General features: G+C 33.0%; 1 protein-coding gene across 1 annotated transcript; it reads right to left on the reverse strand.

Annotated features, from left to right (window-relative positions):
• Positions 1–16,381: 16,381 nt before the first annotated feature.
• On the reverse strand, positions 16,382–20,171 carry LOC137889563 (gastrula zinc finger protein XlCGF26.1-like). Its single transcript, XM_068733480.1, has 2 exons — positions 19,625–20,171; positions 16,382–17,878 (listed from the first exon to the last, which is right to left on the reverse strand). The coding sequence occupies exons 1-2, from the start codon at positions 19,815–19,817 to the stop codon at positions 16,791–16,793; spliced, it is 1,281 nt and encodes a 426-aa protein (XP_068589581.1). The 5' UTR covers positions 19,818–20,171; the 3' UTR covers positions 16,382–16,790.
• Between the last annotated feature and the right edge of the window lie 1,395 nt (positions 20,172–21,566).

The raw sequence follows: 21,566 nt of genomic DNA on the forward strand, positions 1-21,566 counted from the left end.
ACAATAATATCAGTCTTATTGTTAATTAAACATATTTATTGAATGAAGCTTAAGCGCAAGTTCAGTCAGGAAAACAAAAATTCTAATCTCTGTCTCTCTTCTCCCTGTAGCTACTCTATCAGCTGATTGGGGGCGTGTACTGTTAAGTAACCAACCAGATTCTGTTCACGGTTTCTTTACACCAATCACATCGTTGCTGTTAAACTTTAAAAAGTCTTCTCCTCTCTGCTGCTGTCGCTTGTCATTTCAGCGTTAGCAGATGCGACCCTCCTCCACCCGGTCACCTCCAGCCAGTTCACAGTCAGGCTCCTGATTCATCATCAGGGTGAAGCAACGCCTTTCACCACCACCACCACCAGGGTCTGGACTCCAGGGGGATCAGGCATACTGGACCTCAGGATCCCTACCCTCTGTGGTATCACTTCAGGATGGAGTCCAATCGCCAAAGACTTTGCACTTTTCATATTTGTTGCTTGTATAATAAATCATTGTTAAATTAAAAAACAAGTCTCTCCCGATTGAAACGTAGTAAACGGTATAGAGTTGTCAGTCAATCCTTCACATGTTGTCCATAATGATCACCCAGAAACACCCAAATAATCTGTGTGTGTATATACAGATATATATACTGTATATACATAAATACAGTATGTCGAAAAAAGTCATAGTATAGTATGTCAAAAAAAGTTTATTCTTCTGATATTTTATCTGTAATAAACAGCTTAAGCTTCACTGGGTCTCATGATTTTAATCTGTCATAAAGCAGACAAACAACAAATAACAATAATATCAGTCTTATTGTTAATTAAACATATTCATTAAATGTAGTAAAAAGTATAGAGTTGTCAGTCAAACCTTCATATGTTCATAATGATCACCCAGAAACACCCAAATAATCTGTGTGTATATATACATACATATACTGTATAAATACAGTATGTCGAAAAAAGTCATAGTATAGTATGTCATAAAAAAGTCATAGTATAGTATGTCATAAAAAAATCATAGTATAGCATGTCGAAAAAAGTCATAGTATAGTATGTCATAAAAAAGTCATAGTATAGCATGTCATAAAAAAGTCATAGTATAGCATGTCGAAAAAAGTCATAGTATAGTAAGTCATAAAAAAGTCATAGTATAGTATGTCGAAAAAAGTCATAGTATAGTATGTTGAAAAAAGTCATAGTATAGCAAGTCGAAAAAAGTCAGAGTATAGTATGTCGAAAAAAGTCATAGTATAGTATGTCATAAAAAAGTCATAATATAGCATGTCGAAAAAAGTCATAGTATAGTATGTCATAAAAAAGTCATAGTATAGTAAGTCATAAAAAAGTCATAGTACAGTATGTCATAAAAAAGTCATAGTATAGTATGTCGAAAAAAGTCATAGTATAGTATGTTGAAAAAAGTCATAGTATAGCAAGTCGAAAAAAGTCATAGTATAGTATGTCGAAAAAAGTCATAGTATAGTATGTCATAAAAAAGTCATAGTATAGCATGTCGAAAAAAGTCATAGTATAGTATGTCATAAAAAAGTCATAGTATAGTAAGTCATAAAAAAGTCATAGTATAGCATGTCGAAAAAAGTCATAGTATAGTATGTCATAAAAAAGTCATAGTATAGTAAGTCATAAAAAAGTTATAATACAGTATGTCATAAAAAAGTCATAGTATAGTATGTCGAAAAAAGTCATAGTATAGTATGTTGAAAAAAGTCATAGTATAGCAAGTCGAAAAAAGTCATAGTATAGTATGTCATAAAAAAGTCATAGTATAGTATGTCGAAAAAAGTCATAATATAGTATGTCAAAAAAAGTCATAGTATAGTATGTCATAAAAAAGTCATAGTATAGTATGTCAAAAAAAGTCATAGTATAGTATGTCGAAAAACGTCATAGTATAGTATGTTGAAAAAAGTCAAAGTATAGTATGTCGAAAAAAGTCAAAGTATAGTATGTCGAAAAAAGTCATAGTATAGTATGTTGAAAAAAGTCATAGTATAGTATGTCGAAAAAAAGTCATAGTATAGTATGTCATAAAAAAGGTCACAGTATAGTATGTCATAAAAAAGTCATAGTATAGTATGTCATAAAACAGTCATAATATAGTATGTCGAAAAAAGTCATAGTATAGCAAGTCGAAAAAAGTCAAAGTATAGTATGTCATAAAAAAGTCATAGTATAGTATGTCATAAAAAAGGTCACAGTATAGTATGTCATAAAACAGTCATAGTATAGTATGTCGAAAAAAGTCATAGTATAGCAAGTCGAAAAAAGTCAAAGTATAGTATGTCATAAAAAAGTCATAGTATAGTATGTCATAAAAAAGTCATAGTATAGTATGTCAAAAAAAGTCATAGTATAGTATGTCGAAAAAAGTCATAGTATAGCAAGTCGAAAAAAGTCATAGTATAGTATGTCATAAAAAAGTCATAGTATAGTATGTCATAAAAAAGTCATAGTATAGTATGTCATAAAAAGTCATAGTATAGTATGTCAAAAAAAGTCATAGTATAGTATGTCATAAAAAAGGTCACAGTATAGTATGTCATAAAACAGTCATAGTATAGTATGTCGAAAAAAGTCATAGTATAGCAAGTCGAAAAAAGTCAAAGTATAGTATGTCATAAAAAAGTCATAGTATAGTATGTCATAAAAAAGGTCACAGTATAGTATGTCATAAAACAGTCATAGTATAGTATGTCATAAAAAAGTCATAGTATAGTATGTCATAAAAAAGTCATAGTATAGTATGTCGAAAAAAGTCATAGTATAGTATGTCGAAAAAAGTCATAGTATAGCAAGTCGAAAAAAGTCATAGTATAGTATGTCATAAAAAAGTCATAGTATAGTATGTCGAAAAAAATCATAGTATAGTATGTCGAAAAAAGTCATAGTACAGCATGTCGAAAAAAGTCATAGTATAGTATGTCATAAAAAGTCATAGTATAGTATGTCATAAAAAAGTCATAGTATAGTATGTCGAAAAAAGTCATAGTATAGTATGTCATAAAAAAGTCATAGTATAGCATGTCGAAAAAAAGTCATAATATAGCATGTCGAAAAAAGTCATAGTATAGTATGTCATAAAAAAGTCATAGTACAGCATGTTGAAAAAAGTCATATAGCAAGTCGAAAAAAGTCATAGTATAGTATGTCATAAAAAAGTCATAGTATAGTATGTCGAAAAAAGTCATAGTATAGTATGTCATAAAAAAGTCATAGTACAGCATGTTGAAAAAAGTCATAGTAAATATGTCGAAAAAAGTCATGGTATAGTATGTCATAAAAAAGTCATAGTATAGCAAGTCGAAAAAAGTCATAGTATAGTATGTCATAAAAAAGTCATAGTATAGTATGTCATAAAAAAGTCATAGTATAGTATGTCATAAAAAAGTCATAGTATAGTATGTCATAAAAAAGTCATAGTATAGTATGTCATAAAAAAGTCATAGTATAGTATGTCATAAAAAAGTCATAGTATAGCATGTTGAAAAAGTCATAGTATAGCAAGTCGAAAAAAGTCATAGTATAGCAAGTCGAAAAAAGTCATAGTATAGTATGTCATAAAAAAGTCATAGTACAGCATGTTGAAAAAAGTCATAGTAAAGTATGTCGAAAAAAGTCATGGTATAGTATGTCATAAAAAAGTCATAGTATAGCAAGTCGAAAAAAGTCATAGTAAAGTATGTCATAAAAAAGTCATAGTATAGTATGTCATAAAAAAGTCATAGTATAGTATGTCGAAAAAAGTCATAGTATAGTATGTCGAAAAAAGTCATAGTATAGTATGTCATAAAAAAGTCATAGTATAGTATGTCGAAAAAAGTCATAGTATAGTATGTCGAAAAAAGTCATAGTATAGCATGTCGAAAAAGTCATAGTATAGCATGTCGAAAAAAGTCATAGTATAGTATGTCATAAAAAAGTCATAGTATAGTATGTCATAAAAAAGTCATAGTATAGTATGTCATAAAAAAGTCATAGTATAGCATGTCGAAAAAAAGTCATAGTATAGCATGTCGAAAAAAGTCATAGTATAGTATGTCATAAAAAAGTCGTAGTATAGCAAGTCGAAAAAAAGTCATAGTATAGCAAGTCGAAAAAAGTCATAGTATAGTATGTCATAAAAAAGTCATAGTATAGTATGTCATAAAAAAGTCATAGTATAGTATGTCATAAAAAAGTCATAGTATAGTATGTCATAAAAAAGTCATAGTATAGTATGTCGAAAAAAGTCATAGTATAGCAAGTCGAAAAAAGTCATAGTATAGTATGTCATAAAAAGTCATAGTAAAGTATGTCGAAAAAAGTCATGGTATAGTATGTCATAAAAAAGTCATAGTATAGCAAGTCGAAAAAAGTCATAGTACAGCATGTCGAAAAAAGTCATAGTATAGTATGTCATAAAAAAGTCATAGTATAGTATGTCATAAAAAAGTCATAGTATAGTATGTCGAAAAAAGTCATAGTATAGTATGTCGAAAAAAGTCATAGTATAGCATGTCGAAAAAAGTCATAGTATAGCATGTCGAAAAAAGTCATAGTATAGTATGTCATAAAAAAGTCATAGTATAGCATGTCGAAAAAAAGTCATAATATAGCATGTCGAAAAAAGTCATAGTATAGTATGTCATAAAAAAGTCATAGTATAGTATGTCGAAAAAAGTCATAGTATAGTATGTTGAAAAAAGTCATAGTATAGTATGTCATAAAAAATTCATAGTACAGCATGTTGAAAAAAGTCATAGTAAAGTATGTCGAAAAAAGTCATGGTATAGTATGTCATAAAAAAGTCATAGTATAGCAAGTCAAAAAAAGTCATAGTATAGTATGTCATAAAAAAGTCATAGTATAGTATGTCATAAAAAAGTCATAGTATAGTATGTCATAAAAAAGTCATAGTATAGTATGTCATAAAAAAGTCATAGTATAGCATGTTGAAAAAGTCATAGTATAGCAAGTCGAAAAAAGTCATAGTATAGCAAGTCGAAAAAAGTCATAGTACAGCATGTCGAAAAAAGTCATAGTATAGTATGTCATAAAAAAGTCATAGTATAGTATGTCATAAAAAAGGTCACAGTATAGTATGTCATAAAACAGTCATAGTATAGTATGTCGAAAAAAGTCATCGTATAGCAAGTCGAAAAAAGTCAAAGTATAGTATGTCATAAAAAAGTCATAGTATAGTATGTCATAAAAAAGTCATAGTATAGTATGTCATAAAAAAGTCATAGTATAGTATGTCGAAAAAAGTCATAGTATAGTATGTCGAAAAAAGTCATAGTATAGCATGTCGAAAAAAGTCATAGTATAGCATGTCGAAAAAAGTCATAGTATAGTATGTCATAAAAAAGTCATAGTATAGCATGTCGAAAAAAAGTCATAATATAGCATGTCGAAAAAAGTCATAGTATAGTATGTCATAAAAAAGTCATAGTATAGTATGTCGAAAAAAGTCATAGTATAGTATGTTGAAAAAAGTCATAGTATAGTATGTCATAAAAAATTCATAGTACAGCATGTTGAAAAAAGTCATAGTAAAGTATGTCGAAAAAAGTCATGGTATAGTATGTCATAAAAAAGTCATAGTATAGCAAGTCAAAAAAAGTCATAGTATAGTATGTCATAAAAAAGTCATAGTATAGTATGTCATAAAAAAGTCATAGTATAGTATGTCATAAAAAAGTCATAGTATAGTATGTCATAAAAAAGTCATAGTATAGCATGTTGAAAAAGTCATAGTATAGCAAGTCGAAAAAAGTCATAGTATAGCAAGTCGAAAAAAGTCATAGTACAGCATGTCGAAAAAAGTCATAGTATAGTATGTCATAAAAAAGTCATAGTATAGTATGTCATAAAAAAGGTCACAGTATAGTATGTCATAAAACAGTCATAGTATAGTATGTCGAAAAAAGTCATCGTATAGCAAGTCGAAAAAAGTCAAAGTATAGTATGTCATAAAAAAGTCATAGTATAGTATGTCATAAAAAAGTCATAGTATAGTATGTCGAAAAAAGTCATAGTATAGTATGTCGAAAAAAGTCATAGTATAGCAAGTCGAAAAAAGTCATAGTATAGTATGTCATAAAAAAGTCATAGTATAGTATGTCATAAAAAAGTCATAGTATAGTATGTCATAAAAAGTCATAGTATAGTATGTCAAAAAAAGTCATAGTATAGTATGTCATAAAAAAGGTCACAGTATAGTATGTCATAAAAAAGTCATAGTATAGTATGTCGAAAAAAGTCATAGTATAGCAAGTCGAAAAAAGTCATAGTATAGTATGTCATAAAAAAGTCATAGTATAGTATGTCGAAAAAAATCATAGTATAGTATGTCGAAAAAAGTCATAGTACAGCATGTCGAAAAAAGTCATAGTATAGTATGTCATAAAAAGTCATAGTATAGTATGTCATAAAAAAGTCATAGTATAGTATGTCGAAAAAAGTCATAGTATAGTATGTCGAAAAAAGTCATAGTATAGCATGTCGAAAAAAGTCATAGTATAGTATGTCATAAAAAAGTCATAGTATAGCATGTTGAAAAAAGTCATATAGCAAGTCGAAAAAAGTCATAGTATAGTATGTCATAAAAAAAGTCATAGTATAGTATGTCGAAAAAAAGTCATAATATAGCATGTCGAAAAAAGTCATAGTATAGTATGTCATAAAAAAGTCATAGTACAGCATGTTGAAAAAAGTCATATAGCAAGTCGAAAAAAGTCATAGTATAGTATGTCGAAAAAAGTCATAGTATAGTATGTCATAAAAAAGTCATAGTACAGCATGTTGAAAAAAGTCATAGTAAAGTATGTCAAAAAAAGTCATGGTATAGTATGTCATAAAAAAGTCATAGTATAGCAAGTCGAAAAAAGTCATAGTATAGTATGTCATAAAAAAGTCATAGTATAGTATGTCATAAAAAAGTCATAGTATAGTATGTCATAAAAAAGTCATAGTATAGTATGTCATAAAAAAGTCATAGTATAGTATGTCATAAAAAAGTCATAGTATAGCATGTTGAAAAAGTCATAGTATAGCAAGTCGAAAAAAGTCATAGTATAGCAAGTCGAAAAAAGTCATAGTATAGTATGTCATAAAAAAGTCATAGTACAGCATGTTGAAAAAAGTCATAGTAAAGTATGTCGAAAAAAGTCATAGTATAGTATGTCGAAAAAAGTCATAGTATAGTATGTCATAAAAAAGTCATAGTATAGTATGTCGAAAAAAGTCATAGTATAGTATGTCGGAAAAAGTCATAGTATAGCATGTCGAAAAAGTCATAGTGTAGCATGTCGAAAAAAGTCATAGTATAGTATGTCATAAAAAAGTCATAGTATAGTATGTCATAAAAAAGTCATAGTATAGTATGTCATAAAAAAGTCATAGTATAGCATGTCGAAAAAAAGTCATAGTATAGCATGTCGAAAAAAGTCATAGTATAGTATGTCATAAAAAAGTCGTAGTATAGCAAGTCGAAAAAAAGTCATAGTATAGCAAGTCGAAAAAAGTCATAGTATAGTATGTCATAAAAGTCATAGTATAGTATGTCATAAAAAAGTCATAGTATAGTATGTCATAAAAAAGTCATAGTATAGTATGTCATAAAAAAGTCATAGTATAGTATGTCGAAAAAAGTCATAGTATAGTATGTCGAAAAAAGTCATAGTATAGCAAGTCGAAAAAAGTCATAGTATAGTATGTCATAAAAAGTCATAGTAAAGTATGTCGAAAAAAGTCATGGTATAGTATGTCATAAAAAAGTCATAGTATAGCAAGTCGAAAAAAGTCATAGTACAGCATGTCGAAAAAAGTCATAGTATAGTATGTCGAAAAAAGTCATAGTATAGTATGTCGAAAAAAGTCATAGTATAGCATGTCGAAAAAAGTCATAGTATAGCATGTCGAAAAAAGTCATAGTATAGTATGTCATAAAAAAGTCATAGTACAGCATGTTGAAAAAAGTCATATAGCAAGTCGAAAAAAGTCATAGTATAGTATGTCGAAAAAAGTCATAGTATAGTATGTCATAAAAAAGTCATAGTACAGCATGTTGAAAAAAGTCATAGTAAAGTATGTCGAAAAAAGTCATGGTATAGTATGTCATAAAAAAGTCATAGTATAGCAAGTCGAAAAAAGTCATAGTATAGTATGTCATAAAAAAGTCATAGTATAGTATGTCATAAAAAAGTCATAGTATAGTATGTCATAAAAAAGTCATAGTATAGTATGTCATAAAAAAGTCATAGTATAGTATGTCATAAAAAAGTCATAGTATAGCATGTTGAAAAAGTCATAGTATAGCAAGTCGAAAAAAGTCATAGTATAGCAAGTCGAAAAAAGTCATAGTATAGTATGTCATAAAAAAGTCATAGTACAGCATGTTGAAAAAAGTCATAGTAAAGTATGTCGAAAAAAGTCATGGTATAGTATGTCATAAAAAAGTCATAGTATAGCAAGTCGAAAAAAGTCATAGTAAAGTATGTCATAAAAAAGTCATAGTATAGTATGTCATAAAAAAGTCATAGTATAGTATGTCGAAAAAAGTCATAGTATAGTATGTCGAAAAAAGTCATAGTATAGTATGTCATAAAAAAGTCATAGTATAGTATGTCGAAAAAAGTCATAGTATAGTATGTCGAAAAAGTCATAGTATAGCATGTCGAAAAAGTCATAGTATAGCATGTCGAAAAAAGTCATAGTATAGTATGTCATAAAAAAGTCATAGTATAGTATGTCATAAAAAAGTCATAGTATAGCATGTCGAAAAAAAGTCATAGTATAGCATGTCGAAAAAAGTCATAGTATAGTATGTCATAAAAAAGTCGTAGTATAGCAAGTCGAAAAAAAGTCATAGTATAGCAAGTCGAAAAAAGTCATAGTATAGTATGTCATAAAAAAGTCATAGTATAGTATGTCATAAAAAAGTCATAGTATAGTATGTCATAAAAAAGTCATAGTATAGTATGTCATAAAAAAGTCATAGTATAGTATGTCGAAAAAAGTCATAGTATAGTATGTCGAAAAAAGTCATAGTATAGCAAGTCGAAAAAAGTCATAGTATAGTATGTCATAAAAAGTCATAGTAAAGTATGTCAAAAAAAGTCATGGTATAGTATGTCGAAAAAAGTCATAGTATAGCAAGTCGAAAAAAGTCATAGTACAGCATGTCGAAAAAAGTCATAGTATAGTATGTCATAAAAAAGTCATAGTATAGTATGTCATAAAAAAGTCATAGTATAGTATGTCATAAAAAAGTCATAGTATAGTATGTCATAAAAAAGTCATAGTATAGTATGTCGAAAAAAGTCATAGTATAGTATGTCGAAAAAAGTCATAGTATAGCAAGTCGAAAAAAGTCATAGTATAGTATGTCATAAAAAGTCATAGTAAAGTATGTCAAAAAAAGTCATGGTATAGTATGTCATAAAAAAGTCATAGTATAGCAAGTCGAAAAAAGTCATAGTACAGCATGTCGAAAAAAGTCATAGTATAGTATGTCATAAAAAAGTCATAGTATAGTATGTCATAAAAAAGTCATAGTATAGTATGTCGAAAAAAGTCATAGTATAGTATGTCGAAAAAAGTCATAGTATAGCATGTCGAAAAAAGTCATAGTATAGTATGTCATAAAAAAGTCATAGTATAGCATGTCGAAAAAAAGTCATAATATAGCATGTCGAAAAAAGTCATAGTATAGTATGTCATAAAAAAGTCATAGTATAGTATGTCGAAAAAAGTCATAGTATAGTATGTCATAAAAAAGTCATAGTACAGCATGTTGAAAAAAGTCATAGTAAAGTATGTCGAAAAAAGTCATGGTATAGTATGTCATAAAAAAGTCATAGTATAGTATGTCATAAAAAAGTCATAGTATAGTATGTCATAAAAAAGTCATAGTATAGCAAGTCGAAAAAAGTCATAGTATAGTATGTCGAAAAAAGTCATAGTACAGCATGTCGAAAAAAGTCATAGTATAGTATGTCATAAAAAGTCATAGTATAGTATGTCATAAAAAAGTCATAGTATAGTATGTCGAAAAAAGTCATAGTATAGTATGTCGAAAAAAGTCATAGTATAGCATGTCGAAAAAAGTCATAGTATAGTATGTCATAAAAAAGTCATAGTATAGCATGTTGAAAAAAGTCATATAGCAAGTCGAAAAAAGTCATAGTATAGTATGTCATAAAAAAAGTCATAGTATAGTATGTCGAAAAAAAGTCATAATATAGCATGTCGAAAAAAGTCATAGTATAGTATGTCATAAAAAAGTCATAGTACAGCATGTTGAAAAAAGTCATATAGCAAGTCGAAAAAAGTCATAGTATAGTATGTCGAAAAAAGTCATAGTATAGTATGTCATAAAAAAGTCATAGTACAGCATGTTGAAAAAAGTCATAGTAAAGTATGTCAAAAAAAGTCATGGTATAGTATGTCATAAAAAAGTCATAGTATAGCAAGTCGAAAAAAGTCATAGTATAGTATGTCATAAAAAAGTCATAGTATAGTATGTCATAAAAAAGTCATAGTATAGTATGTCATAAAAAAGTCATAGTATAGTATGTCATAAAAAAGTCATAGTATAGTATGTCATAAAAAAGTCATAGTATAGCATGTTGAAAAAGTCATAGTATAGCAAGTCGAAAAAAGTCATAGTATAGCAAGTCGAAAAAAGTCATAGTATAGTATGTCATAAAAAAGTCATAGTACAGCATGTTGAAAAAAGTCATAGTAAAGTATGTCGAAAAAAGTCATAGTATAGTATGTCGAAAAAAGTCATAGTATAGTATGTCATAAAAAAGTCATAGTATAGTATGTCGAAAAAAGTCATAGTATAGTATGTCGGAAAAAGTCATAGTATAGCATGTCGAAAAAGTCATAGTGTAGCATGTCGAAAAAAGTCATAGTATAGTATGTCATAAAAAAGTCATAGTATAGTATGTCATAAAAAAGTCATAGTATAGTATGTCATAAAAAAGTCATAGTATAGCATGTCGAAAAAAAGTCATAGTATAGCATGTCGAAAAAAGTCATAGTATAGTATGTCATAAAAAAGTCGTAGTATAGCAAGTCGAAAAAAAGTCATAGTATAGCAAGTCGAAAAAAGTCATAGTATAGTATGTCATAAAAGTCATAGTATAGTATGTCATAAAAAAGTCATAGTATAGTATGTCATAAAAAAGTCATAGTATAGTATGTCATAAAAAAGTCATAGTATAGTATGTCGAAAAAAGTCATAGTATAGTATGTCGAAAAAAGTCATAGTATAGCAAGTCGAAAAAAGTCATAGTATAGTATGTCATAAAAAGTCATAGTAAAGTATGTCGAAAAAAGTCATGGTATAGTATGTCATAAAAAAGTCATAGTATAGCAAGTCGAAAAAAGTCATAGTACAGCATGTCGAAAAAAGTCATAGTATAGTATGTCGAAAAAAGTCATAGTATAGTATGTCGAAAAAAGTCATAGTATAGCATGTCGAAAAAAGTCATAGTATAGCATGTCGAAAAAAGTCATAGTATAGTATGTCATAAAAAAGTCATAGTACAGCATGTTGAAAAAAGTCATATAGCAAGTCGAAAAAAGTCATAGTATAGTATGTCGAAAAAAGTCATAGTATAGTATGTCATAAAAAAGTCATAGTACAGCATGTTGAAAAAAGTCATAGTAAAGTATGTCGAAAAAAGTCATGGTATAGTATGTCATAAAAAAGTCATAGTATAGCAAGTCGAAAAAAGTCATAGTATAGTATGTCATAAAAAAGTCATAGTATAGTATGTCATAAAAAAGTCATAGTATAGTATGTCATAAAAAAGTCATAGTATAGTATGTCATAAAAAAGTCATAGTATAGTATGTCATAAAAAAGTCATAGTATAGCATGTTGAAAAAGTCATAGTATAGCAAGTCGAAAAAAGTCATAGTATAGCAAGTCGAAAAAAGTCATAGTATAGTATGTCATAAAAAAGTCATAGTACAGCATGTTGAAAAAAGTCATAGTAAAGTATGTCGAAAAAAGTCATGGTATAGTATGTCATAAAAAAGTCATAGTATAGCAAGTCGAAAAAAGTCATAGTAAAGTATGTCATAAAAAAGTCATAGTATAGTATGTCATAAAAAAGTCATAGTATAGTATGTCGAAAAAAGTCATAGTATAGTATGTCGAAAAAAGTCATAGTATAGTATGTCATAAAAAAGTCATAGTATAGTATGTCGAAAAAAGTCATAGTATAGTATGTCGAAAAAAGTCATAGTATAGCATGTCGAAAAAGTCATAGTATAGCATGTCGAAAAAAGTCATAGTATAGTATGTCATAAAAAAGTCATAGTATAGTATGTCATAAAAAAGTCATAGTATAGCATGTCGAAAAAAAGTCATAGTATAGCATGTCGAAAAAAGTCATAGTATAGTATGTCATAAAAAAGTCGTAGTATAGCAAGTCGAAAAAAAGTCATAGTATAGCAAGTCGAAAAAAGTCATAGTATAGTATGTCATAAAAAAGTCATAGTATAGTATGTCATAAAAAAGTCATAGTATAGTATGTCATAAAAAAGTCATAGTATAGTATGTCATAAAAAAGTCATAGTATAGTATGTCGAAAAAAGTCATAGTATAGTATGTCGAAAAAAGTCATAGTATAGCAAGTCGAAAAAAGTCATAGTATAGTATGTCATAAAAAGTCATAGTAAAGTATGTCGAAAAAAGTCATGGTATAGTATGTCATAAAAAAGTCATAGTATAGCAAGTCGAAAAAAGTCATAGTACAGCATGTCGAAAAAAGTCATAGTATAGTATGTCATAAAAAAGTCATAGTATAGTATGTCATAAAAAAGTCATAGTATAGTATGTCGAAAAAAGTCATAGTATAGTATGTCGAAAAAAGTCATAGTATAGCATGTCGAAAAAAGTCATAGTATAGTATGTCATAAAAAAGTCATAGTATAGCATGTCGAAAAAAAGTCATAATATAGCATGTCGAAAAAAGTCATAGTATAGTATGTCATAAAAAAGTCATAGTATAGTATGTCGAAAAAAGTCATAGTATAGTATGTCATAAAAAAGTCATAGTACAGCATGTTGAAAAAAGTCATAGTAAAGTATGTCGAAAAAAGTCATGGTATAGTATGTCATAAAAAAGTCATAGTATAGTATGTCATAAAAAAGTCATAGTATAGTATGTCATAAAAAAGTCATAGTATAGCAAGTCGAAAAAAGTCATAGTATAGTATGTCGAAAAAAGTCATAGTATAGTATGTCATAAAAAAGTCATAGTATAGTATGTCGAAAAAAGTCATAGTATAGTATGTCGAAAAAAGTCATAGTATAGCATGTCGAAAAAGTCATAGTATAGCATGTCGAAAAAAGTCATAGTATAGTATGTCATAAAAAAGTCATAGTATAGTATGTCATAAAAAAGTCATAGTATAGTAAGTCATAAAAAAGTCATAGTATAGTAAGTCATAAAAAAGTCATAGTATAGTATGTCATAAAAAAGTCATAATATAGTACGTCAAAAAAAGACAAAAATAAATTCATAATATAGTACTTCACAAAAAGTAAAAAGATCGTTGTAGTATAATATGTCATAAAAAGTCAATGAATAGTAAGTCATAATATAGCATAATACAATTTTTAAAGAAAAGGACAACTGACCCCTGGGCCAGCTAAGCCCAAAAGGCCTCCTTCTTCAGCTTGACGGCCTTCTTCACCGATGGAGTCCACCAGCGGGTTTTTAGGTTGCCGTCACGACAGTCACCGATGACCTTGTGAGCGGCCGCTTCCACAATGGAGGCTCTGAACATGGCCCACTCTGATTCCACGTCCCCAGCCTCCGCCGGGATGCATGAAGAACTATTCCAGAGGCCTCTCACGCCATCTGATCCAACTCACCACCAGGTGGTGATCAGTTGACAGCTCTGCTCCTCTCGTCACCCGAGTGTCCAAGACGTACGTCCGCAGATCTGATGATACGACCACAAAGTCGATCACAGTGTTTTCTGGTACCAAGTACACTTATGAACCGCTCTTAAAAGGGGTCCCCTTGACCTCTATGAAAATGGGCTCTATGGTACCAACGAGTCACCCTTTTAGAGACAAGCCCACTTTATGATAAACACAAGCAGTTGTTTGAATTCAGTAAGAATGTGTTCTTTCGACTACGCTAACGTGACGTATTTTTGAGACTTGACTATAAAATGACCTGTTGTGACCTTTAGGATAATCACAGCCTCTTGAAATTTACCAACCACAAACTACAGACCGAGGGCCTTCAGAGAATGTCGATTAGTAATTTTAAAAAGAAGTTTCCACAACAGTAGTGCTCGCCATCCAATCGCCAAAAAAAATTGAATTTTTTTTTAGAAATCTCCAAATATCAGAAGTTTTTTCTATGGTGTTCCTCGAGGTCTTGGTGTCTAAATGTGGTATTTAGGAGGGATTTTTGATCATATTATTATTATCAATTCTCAAGTCAAAAACTGTTAAATTTAGCACCAAATATGTGTATTAAATGGCATCAATGCAGAAATTGCTGCAACAACTCATATACCTCCATCATAATGTTCAAAGCACAATCATTTTTTATTTCTTAATTAATTAATTTTTATTTCTGGTTCATGATTAGGACAAATGAACACACACTGATGAACTACATCTCAAATTAACCTTGATATTTCAAGCTTTCAGATGACGTATACCACTAAATGTATATATATGTATATATATATATATATATCTATATATAAATATATATAGATATATACAGTTGTGGTCAAAAGTTTACATACACTTGTAAAGAACATAATGTCATGGCTCTCTTGAGTTTCCCCGTTATTTCTACAACTCTGATTTTTCTCTGATAGAGTGATTGGAACAGATACTTCTTTGTCACAAAAAACATTCATGAAGTTTGGTTCTTTCATGACTTTATTATGGGTTAACAGAAAAAGTGATCAAATCTGCTGGGTCAAAAATATACATACAGCAGTGCTAATATTTGTTTACATGTCCCTTGGCCATTTTCACTTCAATTAGGCGCTTTTGGTAGCCATCCACAAGCTTCTGGCAAGCTTCTCGTTGAATCTTTGACCACTCCTCTTGACAGAATTGGTGCAGTTCAGTTACATTTGATGGCTTTCTGACATGGACTTGTTTCTTCAGCATTGTCCACATGTTCTCAGTGGGATTTAAGTCAGGACTTTGGGAAGGCCATTCTAAAACCCTAATTGTAGCCTGATTTAGCCATTCCATTACCACTTTTGATGTGTGTTTGGGGTCATTGTCCTGTTGGAACACCCAACTGCGCCCAAGACCCAACCTTTGGGCTGATGATTTTAGGTTATCTTGAAGAATTTGAAGGTAATCCTCCTTCTTCATTATCCCATTTACTCTCTGTAAAGCACCAGTTCCATTGGCAGCAAAACAGCCCCACAGCATAATACTACCACCACCGTGCTTGACGGTAGGCATGGTGTTCTTGGGGTTAAAGGCCTCACCTTTTCTCCTCCAAACATATTGCTGGGCATTGTGGCCAAACAGCTCGATTTTTGTTTCGTCTGACCACAGAACTTTCCTCCAGAAGGTCTTATCTTTGTCCACGTGATCAGCAGCAAACTTCAGTCGAGCCTTAAGGTGCCGTTTTTGGAGCGAGGGCTTCCTTCTTGCACGGCAGCCTCTCAGTCCATGGAGATGCAAAACACGCTTGACTGTGGACACTGACACCTGTGTTCCAGCAGCTTCTAATTCTTGGCAGATCTGCTTTTTGGTGGTTCTCGGTTGACTCTTCACCCTCCTGACCAATTTTCTCTCAGCAGCAGGTGATAGCTTGCGTTTTCTTCCTGATCGTGGCAGTGACAAAACAGTGCCATGCACTTTATACTTACAAACAATTGTTTGCACTGTTGCTCTTTGGACCTGCAGCTGCTTTGAAATGGCTCCAAGTGACTTTCCTGACTTGTTCAAGTCAATGATTGGCTTTTTCAGATCCATGCTGAGCTCCTTTGACTTTCCCATTGTAGCGTTTGTGGGCGTTTGTATCCAATGAGCCCTATTTAAATGGCCTCAGAGAAGTCACCGGCTGTAGTCACTCATAATCACTCACAAGAAGTTAAGAGGCCATGCTATGAAGCTCATTTCATTGACACAACTTTCTAAGTCACCAAAATTGCTAATTCATGTTGCTGTATGTATATTTTTGACCCAGCAGATTTTGTCACTTTTTCTGTTAACCCATAATAAAGTCATGAAAGAACCAAACTTCATGAATGTTTTTTGTGACAAAGAAGTATCTGTTCCAATCACTCTATCAGAGAAAAATCAGAGTTGTAGAAATAACTGGAAACTCAAGAGAGCCATGACATTATGTTCTTTACAAGTGTATGTAAACTTTTGACCACAACTGTATATATACACACACACACACACACACACAGTATATATGAATATATACTGTTGACCTGCCATCTCCCCTTAAAGATTCTCTGTCTCCCCTAAAAGAAACCACTATGTGAGTCTGTTAAGAGTTAAAGTTGTTTAGGAGACTCTTCACATGTCACACTACAAACATTGTTGTTTCCCTTACAGTGAGACCAGGACAAAAGAGAACCAAAGACCCTCATAACAAATATCAGAGCAGTCTGGTGGAATCACAGTCTTGAGTGGTCGCAATCAGCTCTAGCTGTGTTTATCATACGGTGGTAAAATTTCCTCACCGGGCCTCCCTAATCCCAATCGTATCTGTTATCAGTCAAATGTCTATCTGGATCTAAGTTCCTGGCTGGCTCTGGTCCTCCATTAGCAGCAACCAGATGGTTTCTCTCCCGTATGAGTTCTCATGTGTACCTTTAGGTTTCCACTTTTGATAAAAGTTTTCTCACACAGTGAGCAGATGAATGGTTTCTCACCTGTGTGAATTCTCGTGTGTGTCTGTAAATTTCCTCTCTGTGCAAAAGATTTCTTGCAAACGGAGCAGCTGTAGGGTTTCTCTCCGGTGTGAGTTATCATGTGTCTCTTCAGATATGCTTTTTGCAAAAAGCTTTGACCACACACCGAGCACTTGAAAGGTCTCTCTCGTGTGTGGATTCTCATGTGTGTCTGTAAATTCCCTCGCTGTGCAAAAGACTTCTTACAGACTGAGCAACTGAATGGTTTCTCCCCTGTGTGACGTGCCATGTGGAACGTCAGCTCTCGCTTTTGTATGAATCCTTTACCGCAAACTAAGCAACTAAACGGTTTCACCCCGATGTGACGGGCCATGTGGTCTGCCAGATGTACTTTTTGTATAAACCTTTTACTGCAAAGTGAGCAACTGAATGGTCTCTCTCCTGTGTGAATTATCATGTGTCTCTTCAGACATCTTCCTTTGCCAAATCTTTTCCCACACTCAGAGCAGCGAAATGGTTTCTCTCCAGCGCTACATCTGGAATCACTGACAGAAACTTCATTATTCAGAGAGTTTAAACCTGACTGAGGTTCTCTGGTCTCCTTCCAGTCAACACTGTCATCAGTTTGTTGTTTGTTACATTGTGAGGCTTTGTCACTGCTGGATAGTTGGAAATGTCTATCTGGATCTGAGTTCCTGTCTGGTTCTGGTCCTCCACAGTCCTCTCCATCAGCTTCTGTTTCCATCTGTTCAGTTTGTCTTTGATGAAGATGTGATGACTGAGGTTTCTCTTCATCATCTTCACTCTTCACAGGAGTGAATGAGAACTTGATATCAGCCTCCTCCAGACCTTGAAGCTGCTCTCTCTCCTGACTGGTCCAGAGTTCCTCCTGGTCCTCTTTAATGTGTGGGGGCTCTGGGTCCTCCTGGTCCAGACTGGAGCTCCAGTCCTGCTGCTCAGGAGGAACCTCTTCTTTAACCACCAACAGCTGCTGGACGTCTGCAGGACAGAATGAAGTACAGACACGTTACTGACCACCTCTCAGACTAAACTTAAACAGAAAATAATAAAAGAGTGCAAACAATCAGATGTAGTTCAAAAATAGAGAAGAAATTCAGCAAAAGAACCATTAATGATGGAACGGTTTCTCAATGAGTTCATCTGATTTACAACCGAAATGTAAACAAATGTATTTGTATATAACTCAACACAAACAGGCTGACAGGGAGGAAAATAAATCATTCAGCTGTTACAGCAGCCGTTCTCTCTTCCAAAAAAATCCAGCAACGTAACTAATCATGAAATTAAATCACAGACTTTAGGATCCTCCTTAGCTCGGGGATATGCAGACAAACGAACGGTTTATAAGAGAAGCATTGAACAATGCAGCGGGATGAGTGATGAGGGACAGAAGTACCAGAAGCTCCGTGGGGAGAGAGAGAGGCATCATGTAGAGATGCCACAGCTTCAGATCTAACTCGACAAATTAAGGGTTGAGAATTAGTAATATGATAGATCTGAACCACATATCGGAGCACAAGGGTTGGGGGCAATTACAGAAGCAATGAAAATGAGGCACATAGCATCTGACGACATTTATGAGAATACGAGATTGTGAACCGCTTACAGAAATGGACTGGATATCTGAACAGATATGATGGATATGACCCCAAAGATCAGAAAACAATGAATATGGGTGTATTTGGTAGAATATGTGAATTTGAGTAATTAGTTGAATTATGTTAATTAATAATCAAATATTAACAGCAATGACCGGATGGATTTTAGATGACGTGAATGGAATGCCGAGGTCCACTATGACCGCAAATAACAGATAAAAGTGAGCAGCAAGAAAGCAATTCGGACCAAACGAAACCAAGAGTTATATCGAGCATCAGTCCAGGCATGATTACGAAGCAATGTAGACGATTAACAAGGCAATAATAGTAGTATACAGTACCATACAACAAAATGAAAAGCTTCAACGTGACGTACCAGGGGATTTAGAGAGAACTTAAAAAGGTTTGGGCAGAGCCTGAGGAACCAACTTATTTTATACAGCCTCTAATCTCTTGTCTCTATTCGTATGAAGCAGGAAAACTCTGTATAGAACAAGATGCTACTAAACAGATCCACCAATGCTGCTGCTGCAATGAACAAGATACGATTTAACAGCCAAAGATTTCAGATTAATGTTCCATCAGCCAGCTGGACACCGTGTTTTAACTTGTTTTAATGTATGCCTCCAAGAATGATGTGTCGACCGCGGCGTAGTGGTGCTGCTGCTGGACTATTTGTCTGCTCATTGATTCGAGTTTGAATCCCGTATATACAATTATTTTATGTATTTTTTAACTGTGCTTCAGAGTTCTTCTACATAACACATGTTTGCACAAAACAGGCTCCAAAGACGATTATGTGTTTGTTTGTTTTTTTACCAACTTTATTGTTTTGAAGGAAGGACCACGCGCTCACTTCCTGTTTCAACATAAACAACAGGCGACGTTTCAAACGTGAGTGGACTCGTTTCCATGTTTAGACCAAAGACTGTGAGAAGGTTTGACACTGTACTGCACTGACACCTGTTCTCCTCCTGCTTTCAACAGCAGACGCATTCGGCTGAAGGTCGCCAGTTAACAGGGTCCCTTGATAAACCGTAACACCGGATGTGACGCATTTATATTTCGAGGAATCGAGGAAGGAAGCAAATCCTTAAAATCAACTAAAGAAGTGAAGAGAACCAACCTGCTCTGTGTAACCGAAGCTGAGGGTTGAAAACAGCGTCCAGTAGTTTCCGTTGTCGCTCGTTCTCCTCTTTTGAACGACAAAGTTCCTCCTCGTACTCTGCTATCGTTCTTTCAAACACACCAAATATCTCTTCAGCAGCCGCAGTTAGTCGCTGGTTGACTAAACATCTCAGCATTTGGACTTTAGACATGTTCACACAACGACACGAACTTGTTCTCCACACGAACTCCGTCAGAAACACCGTTCGCTCTCCATCAAACAGTCACTCTGACTAGCGCTGCGTTCATCACTTCCGTCCCAGCTAGCATGCTAAGCTAATTTCAACAGCTTCCTAGGCTACCGGGAGATGAGTCAGAGGAGAACCATCGAGAGAAAAGTCCATTCAGAAGGTTCATCCGGACACACAGAGACCCGGATGGAGCTCTCACACACACACACACACACACACACACACACACACACACACACACACACACACACACACACACACACACACACACACACACACACACACACACACACACCGTGAACACAACACAGAGACTCTGATGACAGACGTGTTTCTGATAGACGCCATCTTGATCACATGCTGTGAAGTTAGCCTCAGTGAACGATACAGCTTCCGGGGAACAGCCGCTGCTGAGTTTCAAAATAAAAGTCTAAAAGTGTTACGGAAACAGTCATGAAGTTGTCATCGGAGCCACCGGGTCAGATTCTGGTGAACTCAGATGAACTCATGCAGGCTCACCAGAAACCTGAAGAGTAATGTTACTTCGACAGTTGAAGTAACATTCCTGAATGAATTACCTGACTAAAGAAAATACATGGGAAATTAGGAATAAAATGTAAATAAGTGTTCATCATGCACGTAATGCAACTGCATTGCTTTTATTTTGAAGGTGACTGTTGCTGTTTTTTTCCTCATTTTACGTACTTAGTGAATGTGTGAGCAGCAGCGTCACCGCAGTGTGTCGGTGAACTGAGCTCAAGGAGAAGTGAGTTAGCCGTTAAAAACGTCCGCCTGTGTTAAAAAAGAAAGAGTGACAGAGTGTAGCGTTTTTAACAAAACACGGACTTTAAAGTATTTATTTAGTGAAGTCAAAGGTAAAGCCGTGAGCTTAGTTTGTGGAGAACAGATCGGATTACAATTTGAATCTCCATCACGAGACGAAACAGAGAAATACTAAACGTTGACTGATGCAGAACGGACTTCTGAGGCTTTAAGCTGCTAAAGCAAGACTCAGAACATGTTGCTTCTCTTTGGATCGACCTACATCTGAACAAACGTCCTCCGTGATGAAGTTTAACTAATCCAGATCCAGATCCAGATCCTCTCTCTGAAGATCAGCTGTCCTCCACATCTCACCTCACACATTCAGCCTGGCTTCAGTTCATCCTTCACTGAACTGAAGAACACATAATGAGATCATTGGACCACAAACAATAGTAATCAAAGTACTAACGAATCAGAAACATCATCCCTGTCAGTGTTTTACTATGATATATGGATATTACAAATGTGTATTTATTTGGATCATTATTCCTGCTGCAGCTCATTTTAACTCCTTTATACTCTGTTGTTCGGTTTGGAAAGGTTTGAAAAGTGATAATGTTTAAAGTAACTAAAGCTGCCAGACAAATGTAGTGGAGTAAAAAGTACAATATCTCCCTCTGAGATGTAGTGGAAGTACAAAGTAGAATAAAATAGAAACACTCAAGTAAAGTACCGTGAATGTGTACTTAAGTAAATATACTTAGTTACATTCCACCACTGATCATTACATTTGCTCTTACCGCTCACAGTGTAATGTTCAGAAATTTCTCAAACAGAGAGGAAGAAGGCCATAGTGGAGAAGAAGGCCACTGAGGAGAAGAAGCAGCAGCCCCCCCCCCCTTTGCACTCTTTGTTCCATCAGCAAGCAGGGCAGGAGTCAGCAGG

The sequence above is a fragment of the Cebidichthys violaceus genome, unplaced genomic scaffold, assembly GCF_023349555.1.
Source record: "Cebidichthys violaceus isolate CVI_PGR_0920_01 unplaced genomic scaffold, fCebVio1.0.p SCAF_109, whole genome shotgun sequence".
Lineage (NCBI taxonomy): Eukaryota > Metazoa > Chordata > Actinopteri > Perciformes > Stichaeidae > Cebidichthys > Cebidichthys violaceus.